We start from the raw sequence: 12,489 nt of genomic DNA on the forward strand, positions 1-12,489 counted from the left end.
ACAGGTTTTTTATTTGAGTAAATAAAAAAATAAACGTGTAAACGTATTCTAACGTACACTAAAGTGTAATCTTTATTATGTATTTTTCTACTTTATTCTCGTATATTTTATTCCCATAATACTACGACTTTAATCTCGTGATTTTATTGAACCTTTAACGTGCCCATAATCCTCAATCGCAACTTCACATAAAAATAATGAAATGTTACACAAATTTTAAATATCTGTCACCACGAACATAATGTAAACACTTGCTGAGTAAATAATTTACTAAAGTAAGTTCGTGTAAGAATAATATCACACATTTAAACATTAATGCATATAACATGATCATAACATGAAAAGATTCATTCGACTGAACCGTTTATGCGAGTCGATTCGGCACAATGAATCAAACAACGGTGACGCAACTAAAAAAACATGGCGGCGTGCTGTCGTTCTCGTGCAGGTTGTCTAATAAAGCATATCTATCAGAGAAATGTATGCGATTTTTGAACATTTTGAGTTGACTATCTTACATTAATGTCTATCGTTGTGGCCAACAGTTGGGGCTGGCTGTTAGACTCCGGCTCGCTCAAAGATCAGAGCTGTGTTTGCGCATGTGATGGGACCAAGGCGGAATACTTCAAATGTACTTTTAAAAGAGAATATTTTAATATATTAAAGCCTCACATTCAAGTCAAACAAGATGTTTTAAAGAACCCAGATACGCGAAGTGCTGAGCGTGGCGAGCATGACAAAATTGATCTGAAAAAACGAAAGGTGGGCATCGCATATTTCTAAATAACGTTATAAATCATATAATCTCACAGTGAACACGTGTTTTATAATCTGTTTTAATGGGCTGCACGATGAATTTGCATTTATTTGCAGAAGCGCAAGAGAAAAAAGTCTGATCTCAATACTGGAGAGATAGAGGCACATGACTATCATGAAAAGGTGACAGTACATTTACTCAAACCATAGGAAAGGGATTTGTTTTCTGTGTTTCATTGATTCATTTATAGGTTTTGAACCACACGAAGGCAAATAAATGATGACAGTATTTCTATTTTTGATGAAATATCCCTTATGGATTGTGTCCGGTAGTAATCATTGAGGATGTCTTTCACAAATATTGATCATTTCACAGATCCGGTCAGTGGTTCTGGAAGGTTCTCGGGCTTTGGTGGAAGCCGGCACTCTGTGTGGTTACTGGACAGAAGTTTTGCCCTCGGTGACCTCTGAACCCGTCCCGGTACAAGAGCGCCAGCTGGCTGCATTCTGTGACATGGCCAAACTGCTTCCGTTAACAGATGAGTCGATACCGGCACCAGTGCAGACACTGAACAGAGACGACCGGGACGCACCGCTTGACCTATTCAATTACATCACAGAGAATCCGTATGACATCACTTATGAGGTCACATTAATGAGCGAGAGGTATCTGCTGCCCCCTCGCAGTCGCTTTCTGATGTCTGACGTCACACACATACATCCACTAGTCAACAGTGAGTGTATTTTATCATTATTGATCTTCAATGAAAAATATTAATTTGTTGTATGTGGATACTATTTGACTTATTTATTATCGCGTTGTATAAAACGGCCCTCAGTTAAACCCTCAATTGACCACTTTTGCATATTTATCGAGAGTTGTTACTTTGATTTGCCCGCAGATGGAGACAAATATGACCTTATAGTCCTTGATCCACCATGGGAGAACAAATCGGTAAAAAGAAGCAACAGGTGAGTGTTTGATATCTTCATATCCATATTTTGATGATTTTATTGTATGTCTTCATATTTTTGCTATTATTAAAAGAGGTGATTTTGTTTTGCCCTGATACACAATACCTCTACTTTTATTTAAATGAAAACATGTTTTTGCTGCATGAGTTGATGTTAAAGACCCTGCGATTGACTTCCTGCCATTTATATCTTTAGTACGTTGTTTCGTGTCTGTTTTCTGAAAGCCAAACCACCCCCATATAACAAATTGCGCATTCTTTTTGAGGGTTAATTCATCACACACTCACGTGACGCGCGTCTCTTTCCACATCGGTGGAACTTGCAGTAAACAACCGAAATGGCCATCTTTGAGACATTAATATACATTTTCAATGAGATTTGATATTCACAATTGTTTGAATAATATCGCCAATATTATCTAGTAGCAAATAGAATCTCTAGTTGTTATAATGGCATGTTTAATGAACTGAACTCATGTGACGCTGTAATTGACAGGTATAGTTCCCTGCCGTCCTCTCAGATCAAGCAGCTTCCCATGTCGGCCTTGGCCTCTCCGGGTTGTGTGGTGGTGACGTGGGTAACTAACCGGGCACAGCACCTGCGGTTCGTCCGAGAGGAGCTCTACCCTCACTGGGGAGTGGAAGTGATAGCAGAGTGGCTTTGGGTCAAGGTACAAACACACACACACCGATCACTTGGGCAACATTGCCCAAACCTGTGTGGCCGTGACGGCTGATCGGCTGTATGTGTGTAGGTGACCCGGACGGGTGACTTTGTGTTTCCACTGGACTCCCAACACAAGAAGCCTTATGAAGTGCTGGTGCTCGGCAGGTATCGCACAGAGGACGCTGTCAGGTAACGTATGCGTGTGTCCATCTGTCCGTGTTTATAAACTATCATTAGTATGACTCTGTGTTTCAGGTCTTCAGCGCAGGATGGGATTCCATCTCAAAGACTTCTGCTCAGCGTTCCCTCAATCCTCCATTCCCATAAACCTTCGCTGTCAGGTACACGCACCTGTAAAAAAGCATGTATAGTCTAAGCGTAGATAGTCCTAAATAAAATGTCTGCACTTGTAATGGAGTTGGTTCTCTCTCTGTTTTTTCAGCTGTGTTGAAGCCTTACATTAGCTCCGTTCCTAAGTGTTTAGAGTTGTTTGCTCGAAGTCTCCAATCTGATTGGACCAGCTGGGGAAATGAGGTCATCAAGTTTCAGCACAGCGGTTATTTTAGCAGACAGAGAGTCGAGGGACCACACAGCACGTCTGAGACCGCAGGTGCAACGCAGGGATTCTGTTAATGAACACTTTAATAAAAGTGACATAATGTTAAAAAAGTGACATAAGAGCACATGCAAATGAAAACTCTGTACACCAATTTAATTTGAACTTTATCTAACATCGTGTATACCATTAGGACCAGATTTTGATGACAACCTTGCACAACAGATTAGAATACACTTTATTAAAGTTTGATATCATCTTTGTGGAAATGAAATTTGCACATCTGAACTACGTTCAGTGTATTTTTTTGTAACTTTCTTAATCAAAATATGACATTCAACTGCAGACTGTGCGGTTGTTTAGGACATAAGCAATGATGTATTGTACGAATGTACAGTATATTATCGATCCAAATGTTTTAAATGCCATTATACCGTTTTTTACATATTAAAATTGTTTTATACAAAAGTGTCTCGTTTTAAGATTGGAATTGGACTTTAGTTTTTCAAAATTCAAATTTTAGACTTTGCTGGAGAACTTTAGCTTTTGTGTTGATCATATTCCTGTTTGCTGTCATTGTTTTTGTAGTCAATGCCTTTGAAACAATTTTTTTATTTATGCGTCCAGTGTTCATGCAATTAGAAATCAGTCGATCTGATGCATCATGCCCCTTTACTCCAGTCACAGGTATATATGTGTTATTGCAAAAGGTGCTGTGACCTGATGACTGGGGTTAAATTATGGTTTCTGCCGCCATCTGCTGGTGTGATGTTAGTAAGATCTGTCTGGACTTCATCTCTCAGGTTCAGTGGCTCTCTGTTTGAGAGAAAACGTATGACTTCATGCAAACCTCAAAGATATTTATCTGACCCCGAGTTTAATCCATATGTGCATTTAAGCGTTTCAAGAGCTGATACATCAGTAGGTAAAAAGAGAGGTGGATCATAGATGACGTTATGATTAATCACATTTATTTAACTAATGCATGAAAGTCCATCACAAGTTAAAGTATTGATAGTGAAATATAGTATTTTGCACACGTTTAATAACCTATTAAAGAACTTAAAAGGTATTTTCACACCGTTGGTGGAAATCCAGTATATTGATCTTTTTGAAAGCCTGTTGGAATGTTGCTCTATTGGAGGCCACGTTGACCTCTACATCTTTGTGTGTTTCTATGGAAACAGAGGTTGGTCTACCTGGGAAGCGCACATTGACTTTGGCACTCCCTGTGTGTTCCCATTTATATCATTAGTCACCTGTGCCCCTTTAGCAAAAAATAACACATCTTCTAGAAGATTCACTGGATACCTAAAACGGAAAACGTACTAATTGTAAAATTAAAACAGGTTACTTTTATGACTGGAAAGCAAGAAAGCCTCTTTGTTTGACAGAATTGATCATAACCTTTACGACTGAATGTTCTTCTTTTTGTACAAATGAACACTTGATCGTCTGACCCTTTAACATCATGAGCTACAGTAAGTCACAGATCGTCCTAATGTTCATCTCTCTGGACTCCGGTCACATCACACTGTAAATTATTACTGTTTATTGTCATCACATCCCACATGACATCACTGTTACAGATAATGCGCATGATGAAAATGACCAAGATACACTGGGGGGACACTCCAGACATTTTTTTCAGATGCAGAAAATGTATATGTACTGTATGAAATTGGCATAATCTTTGGCGGCTACCATATGAGAAAGAAGTATTTCTCTGTAGTAGTAAAATTCCTAGATACTACAGTGTTTTGAACCTTGCCATAGTAAACATCACACTACAGTTTTTTCTACAGTTCATCAAATAACTACAGTAAATATTACAGAATATACTGATACTGTACATTAGCAAGTAATAGTTACCATAATATTCCACGGTATACTATAAAACAACAGTTTACTATATTCAATTCAAATGTATATTACTGTGTTTACTACAGTTTCTCAATTCACTCAACACTACAGAATAATGTCATGAATGTTATGAAATTGTAGTAGTACATATACTTCAATTTACTGTAGTAAATGCTAAAGTGTACTATGGTATTTACTAGAGTTAATGAATTTATCATACTAAAATAATACTACAGAATACTGGTCTATGCATTAACAAAGTGTGGTAATAAATACTCTATAAATTGCTACTTCAGTATAGTATAATTCCCTCCAGAACTGTTATGAAATGTCATACATATGTTATGAAATTGTAGTAATCAATTTAATATACTATATTAAATGCAAATGTATACTACCGTGCATACCACAGTTTATCAATTCACTATAGTTATTGCTTCAGAATATTGTATGTTATGAAATTCTAGGAATCAATTTAACATACCACCTCAGTTCACAATAGTAAATACTAAAGTGTGCTACGGTATTGGCTACAGTTTATGCATTTATCATACTACAGAATTCTGCCCTATACATTAAAAAAGTGTGGTAATAAATATATATACTTCCATTGAATACAGTTTACTATAGTAAATTGCAAAGTATACTACTGTATTTCCTAGATTTGGTCAGTTAACTATAGTTTCTATATGTTATTTTCTGCACGTTGAATATGACTTTTCACACATCCTTTATGTTCTGAGTGAATATTCCTACAGTGTTTCGACGTTTGGTCTGAATAGAGCAGGATTCTGAATAGTTTCAGAAAGTGAGAAAGAAGAGTTCAATGTAACTGACAGCTCCTGATATTTCAAAGGACGAGAGAGACTTTGCAATTTCCTTTCAACGTTGGGACCTTGAATCCACATCAAACCCCACTGAATTATTTCACATTCATTAATTTTATATTTGGTCATAAATCAAAGGTCTCACGTTTTGTGTAATTATAAATACATATTTTGCCTTGCATATCTTGAGATTATCTTCAAGAATTAGCATGCATCAAAAAACTGCATCAAAAAAGATGGTTGGGCATCGAACGTGGAATCTTCAAGTTTGACTCCAAAATAAAAATGACTGCGTTGTTTTTCTGTTTATGACAGAAACGAGTTTACAGATGATCCGCTCTTTGGCCAGACGTTTATGCATCCTCACAAACTATAAATATCATATCGCTGTTCAACAAATGCATGAATGCCATATAAATGAACCTTGAAAATGTTTAAAATATGTTGGATTATAGGACACATAAGTGTGTTTAAATCAGCCTTCATCAAGTTGTAAAAGTCTTTTTATTTTAAGTCTGGAAACGTTCATGCTAAACGTGTTTCTGTGGCTCCTGACATTCTGTCAATGTATCTGAAGAAACATGTGGACGTGGAAATGTTACGTTAGAGGAAAAACCCAATAGATGTCTGTCAGAATGACTGGATGAGCGCGAAGCTGGGATGTGTGAGTGACAGCAGATCGTGTTATTCATTCAGGTGCATCGTGTGGATTCTGCTGCGCTTCATCATTAGAAACCATCACACTTACGTTTACACATTTCACTCGCTCAGGTCACCATTATTTGCAGGTGACTTTTATAAAATACAGACCGATTCAAATCAGCTTTACAGTAATACACAGGAAAACTACTTCAGGTCAATGAAAATGTTAAACAATCCACACACAGAACTGATTTGCTGTACACGTCCTCTTTAAACTTGGAATGTCCTTAAGACTTCAACATCTAGGATCAGCGTTAGACATACTGGACATTAACCGATTGGTGAAAAATGAGTCCCCTGTAAGCCAAGGCATTACTGTTTTTAGTCCGTTTAACACAATGCAATTGTGTTTGAACATAAAACCTCATACGAAGGTGTTAAAACTAATTGTTCAAATACTGATCTGGCATCACGTGTGAAACCTGATGATGTGATGTGATTTCTAAAAAGCACAGGGCACACAGCGAACGACGCACTTATACTGGTTGAATATGGGTTTTGATATACTGTACTGGCAGAAACTGTAAACCTCATAAATGACATAAAATGTGTAGGAGTCAGTGACCGTCGCTTATGAATGTCACGGCTATAAATTACCACATTAACTTTCTTTCTCTGTCACTTTTCTTTTACTGCGGCTGTTGTTCGGTGAAGGCACAACACAGTCCTGTGGGGCTCTGAGAGTCGACCTTCAGTCTCGCTCTTTTCTAAAGCTCTTTCTCTCGCCTCTTTCCTCTTTGGAGATGCTGTCAATCGCTCGAAACATTTTAATCATGATGACAAAGAACCGCAGGATGTGTTTCAGCCAAAGGGCAAACCAACAACAACAGTTTTTAAACCAATATTAACATGCATGTATGGCAGTGAGAGGGACAGACTTTATTTAGTATCCCAAATGTATAACTGCGAATGTCAAAACTGAAGTTTAGAGGCAAAGTTAGACGGCACACATTAGCTTTCAGTGTGTCCATTTATTTTGCCTTGAGAAATGGAGATATTTTGAAAATTCTCCGTCTAACAACCACACTTTTGGTGCCAGGGTTTAGGCAGCTGATGGAAAACAAACAGTGCCATTTCTCACATTAGGCTGCTCTGTATTTTGCACCATGTTACTGACCTCTTGGTATGTTTTGCTACTTTTGGATTTGTTGTTGGATTTTAAATGCAATATACACTTCTCGAGCGGGCTTGAGGGGTTCATCGAGGCAGCTGTTGAACATGACCTTAAATTCGGCCTTGTTGAACCCAGGGTGGCCCGTGGCGGTCAGGAAGTCCTCACATCCGCCTCCTTTTGTCGAGGCCAAAAAAGGACATTGGTCTGGTAGCTCTGTAGTGCCGACAATGACTCGGCCGCTGCTGTCTGCTGGGTCCCTCCTTGGTAGGCAGTTTGATCTGTCATGATACAACAAGGATGGGACCCAAGTGCAGGCAGTGTTGAACACAAACAAAGCTTTATTAAATAATAAGCCCACAAGGGGGGAAAAGGGCAAGCAGAAAACTACCCACGAGGGGCCAATAATTACACAGGGCAGGTGAGGTGAGGTGAATGAAACACTAATGGGATGCTAAAAGGGAAACAACCGGTGGGGCCAAGAGACGAAACCAGAGGACAAAGTCAAATCAAAGGCCACGTGTCTCCACACATAACATACACACAAAAGTCACAAAACCCTGTCCACAGAATCTAGGAAACTACTGACAAGAAGGACAGGATCATGACAGCTTAAATTTTTAAATACCTGCGATACCGTTAATTGTTTTTAAACGATAGTATTGAATAGTAATAATCGCGTAAATACAAAATGTTTCATTTAGATTTGTGCAAATGAGCTTCTCAAGCTTAACATGGTCAACATGTTGTCAAAAGGTTTGGCCTTGCATTAGTAATGAAGATCTAGTGTAAAAAAACACACAGGAGTCACAATATTGATGACAAATTGGTTAGTAAATACTGACACGGCATGTCCTTTAACAGCATCTCACCTCACAACCCATCTGAAAAAACGAAATTAAGGAATGAGCGATAGATTGGTGGGAGACGACAGATTCAACATGCTCAAGAAACAATACATTCCGCATGTTCAAAAATAATCGTATCCATAATAAGAAAGATATGAGAAACTATTTTAACATCACCAGTAAGTTCATGTCTATATCCAGTCGATATGTATAAATCACAGTGGCTCGTAAACCCACTACAGCTTCCACATGACTGAAATCTCACACACACAGAGGACTTCACAGTATGCCAAAAAGACTCTTGAAATTCTGATTGATGTTTATGCGTGCGTATATATTCACAGCACACAGAGCTGTCTGTGGTGGAGATCAGAGATGCTTAATAAAGAACCAGCCCATCTGCCTCAATCTCAAGATACAGACGTGATGTGAAAGAGGAACACCAGGAGAATCCAGGACGTGGAGATGGATGCTGAGAGAAGCTTGCGGCCGGTGATGATGATAAACCTACAACCTACCCATTTTTGGGTGAACTGTCCTGTTTGACGAAGAATCATTTCTGTTACCAACAAGAGTGTAACATAGATTTTACTTAAATTATTTTACCGGATGAAATCCATATTCTACAGAATTCAATTCATTCCATGCAAAAATGTTATTAGAAGAAGCATTAAAGTTACATGACGATGGTTTTTTTTTTTTTGCGGATGTTTAATTCTCTCTCTGGATCTTTTTTTCATGTGTTGTATGATCTTGAGTGACAGGGATTATGAAGGTCTGACTCAGTGTGACTGTGCATAAGTGTGAGATTCTGCTCTCAACATGAGGACCTAAAAACCAGATGAGACCTGAAAACAGGACCCCACTCGAACATGATTCTGTGATGTGACCGCTTCATGTGAATCAACCTCTGAGATCCGTTAATTAACAAACACTCGACCGCTGAAAATCTTGAATAATGAAAAAGTTTCATCTGTGTTAAAACAGTTTTGCATGGCCTGAAATAAAGATTTGTCACGGCTTTGCTCCAGTTCGAAGTGGACTGGAGATGTTTCATGGAGAAACATGAAATGAAGTGCATTTAAATGTTTTTAAAGTACTCTTACAACACTGACCATGCTATGCCGTGGGATCACTGACCTATAAAAATGACTGGATTGCGTACCTAGAACGCTAAACCAACGGCAGGAGGGGAAGCCACCGGAAGCTTTCACGCCGCCATCTTGGTATGCCCAACTGACAGAGAGCGCCATTGACTTACAGTCAAAATGATGATCTAACCCGTTTTTCAGGTGCGTTTGTAGTTCACATGTGTGTTTAAATGAATTGCTCCTTTTTTCCAAAGATTTTCTTTATTTAAGGCAGAATTGCGACGTATAGAAATCAATGTTGTGTATGGCAAACTTTTCGTGACTTGATGACTTAAAGAACATATACAGCCAGTACCTATATTAGATTTCAGAATAAGCGCATTTGTCATATGTTGAGGTTTCTTGTTAGCCTCACTCAAAAAAATATTTAACCCCAAAAGTTAAAACTTATGTATTTCAATTACATGTCAATTTTCCATCCAATTTAATCACATAAATCCAACGCAAAAGTTCTCATTTTATATAAACTTTACAATCACGTTCAGTTTATGTGAATAAATTAAATAAACATTATGTGAACTGATGAACTGTGATTTATGATTGTGTTTTAAATAAACTTTACTCATTTTAAATACATTTTTGTTACTTGTTTTATATAACTATCTTACATTTCCTTATTTCTATTAAATTAATTGCCAAACACGTTAAATTCTCAAACATTTATTGTGTGCAAAAGAATCATCAATGACAAATTTTATATAATCCTTTTTCTTTTACATACAACAATATAACAAGTTTTCAACACTTTTAACATATAACAAAAAAACAGTTTTTTTAACATATAACAAGTTTTCACATTTCAAGGTATTGTAAATGTTACTTTTAAATGTACACCCTTTAAACACACAAGTCACAGTTTCATGTTTGCGCAAATGTTCATTTACATGACTGAAAAAATCTCTTTTGTTTGATTCAATGCATGCACACAACTGACATGAAAAGGTGGCTAACGGTTCTTGTTTTGGAGATGACTGATCACGGTGGGCACGGTATATGTGACTTAGGAGATTACTCCATGATTTAAAAGTGCAAGGAAAATTTCTGTATACACAAGGATGCCTAAACCTCGCCCCAAAATGGCCATGTTTAAGCTTAGAATGTTTCAATAACTCATATCTACTGGATAATTCTGTGCCACACACTTTACATTGCCACATTCCCAAAACTCACATATCTGAAATAAAAAAAGAGAGAAAACAACAGTCATCACACTTTTGCAAAGAAATTTTATTACAAATAAAAAAATACACATACCGTAATTGACTGGTTGTTCCAAACGGGAGCCAGAAATGTGGGAATAGTGTTTCACATCGTTAAGGATTCTGAAATAGCAAACACAGTTTTATTTTTTTTATATTGAACTCAGCATGAAAAAAAAGTATGTTCCAATTAATGGAATCCTATAAACATTTGCATGTATATAACTTTCATATAAAGTCGATTAATTATGTTTTCAGTGTTTGTTTTAGCATATTCAAAGGATTTTTCAAGCAAAATAAAATGTAAGCCTAACTTGCATCTATATATGACAGTTGCAATTCAAAATGACGCGCATAATAAGTTAGTCAGTTGATTCTAGGCCTAACGCAGGGCTATTCAAATACATATACAGGGGGGCCAACCTAGGAAATGGCAAAATTTGTGAGGGCCGGACAGACAAGTTGATATCAGCTAAAGGAAATTAAAATATACTAGGCCTATATATGCTATTCGTTATATGAAATAAAATATAAGGTACAATTTGTATTGATTAGGCCTACAACAAACTGCAAAACTACACAGCTTTTACCCTTAAAACAGTAAATATAAGTTTACTATACCCCCCCCCCCCCCCTCATTTAACGTTAGTTTACCTTATTTATCAGTGAGAGTAACGTTACGTGACTCCAGAAGTGACAACGATTTGCTTTTTCATTTGCACAGTAAACACACACAAGTCTATCGGTCTCTAGCTTGCATGCCGCAGTTGGCACAGTAAATAAGTTCTTCTCTGTCCATTCACTCTGAAACTTACAGATATGCGGTTTGGCTTGGACAACGCCGTCAGCGTGAGAACATCAAATCAGCGAGAATGAGTGTTTGTCACCATGGAGACGACCTGCTCTGCTCATTGCTCCGCTCTAATCTTTCCTGTGTTTGCACCGCGGCAGATTCGTAGATTTTATTAAGACTTTTTAGACCTTTTTTTGTTTTAGACTTTTTATATATATATATATATTACTTTTTTAAATCAGAATAAATTTCAATCGGGCCAAATTTGCTATTTGAATAGGCCTGGCCTAACGTTACCTACTGGTCTAGCTAAAAATAATCAAAGTTACAAATGTGTTTTTAGATATTTGTTTTAACGATAATTTCTATACAATTTTAAATGCAACCACGCTAACTTAACGTTAGCACTATACGTTAACATTAGGCCTGTAAGTTATAACGTTAGTTCGATTCACTCATTACAAAAGTGAAATGCACATCAAGATCATGAAACCGTTATCAAAAATCCTAAACGTAATCTGCCTAAATTCAAATATGATGTCAATCGAAAATAAATCTTAAACATAACAGTTAACATTAACTGGAAATGCAGGAAAAAGTGCAGTACGTCACGGCAGAAATAAGATATTTACAAAATCAGATCGATTAAATGATCAAGAGTCTAATAGCCTTGATGTTCAAGTCATAAATATATAAAACATATCTTACCTTGTCGAATATTTCATATATTCATGCAGATTGCTGTTGTTGAAGGATTCTTATTTTGTGCCTCCTCGTGTACCCTCTTGACTTGCCGCCTTCAGCTCAGAAAGTTTTTTTACTCCAGTGCGCACGCGCAATATCTGCATTTGTCCCTTACGGCAACAAATTAAGTATAGTGTATGTAAATTGATCACTTTGGCCTTGGATCCATTACAATCATGTTGTGTAAGAGTAATTCGCAATAATAATGGTTATTTTAGAAAAAAATGAATATATTTTATTTAAATTGTTTGCTTAAATTCAATTAGTGGCAAGAATCGTTTTTTTGAGTGCTGCCGTG

General features: G+C 37.1%; 1 protein-coding gene across 1 annotated transcript; it reads left to right on the plus strand.

The window, feature by feature from the left end:
- Positions 1–365: 365 nt before the first annotated feature.
- mettl4 (methyltransferase 4, N6-adenosine) lies at positions 366–3,424 on the plus strand. Its single transcript, XM_079451114.1, has 9 exons — positions 366–448; positions 546–762; positions 874–939; positions 1,133–1,490; positions 1,659–1,728; positions 2,227–2,401; positions 2,486–2,586; positions 2,653–2,738; positions 2,840–3,424. Exons 1-9 carry the CDS (start codon positions 387–389, stop codon positions 3,028–3,030), a joined length of 1,326 nt encoding a protein of 441 aa, XP_079307240.1. The 5' UTR covers positions 366–386; the 3' UTR covers positions 3,031–3,424.
- Positions 3,425–12,489: the final 9,065 nt, after the last annotated feature.

Source organism: Barbatula barbatula (assembly GCF_947034865.1).
Source record: "Barbatula barbatula genome assembly, chromosome: 1".
In the NCBI taxonomy this organism is placed as follows: domain Eukaryota; kingdom Metazoa; phylum Chordata; class Actinopteri; order Cypriniformes; family Nemacheilidae; genus Barbatula; species Barbatula barbatula.

Bases quoted from the DNA above. Each gene is read 5' to 3' on its own strand.
- mettl4 (XM_079451114.1), top strand. From the start codon at position 387: ATGAATCAAACAACGGTGACGCAACTAAAAAAACATGGCGGCGTGCTG. The intron at 940-1,132 runs GTGACAGTACAT...ATCATTTCACAG, and splicing joins CACATGACTATCATGAAAAG to ATCCGGTCAGTGGTTCTGGA. The intron at 1,491-1,658 runs GTGAGTGTATTT...ATTTGCCCGCAG, and splicing joins CATACATCCACTAGTCAACA to ATGGAGACAAATATGACCTT.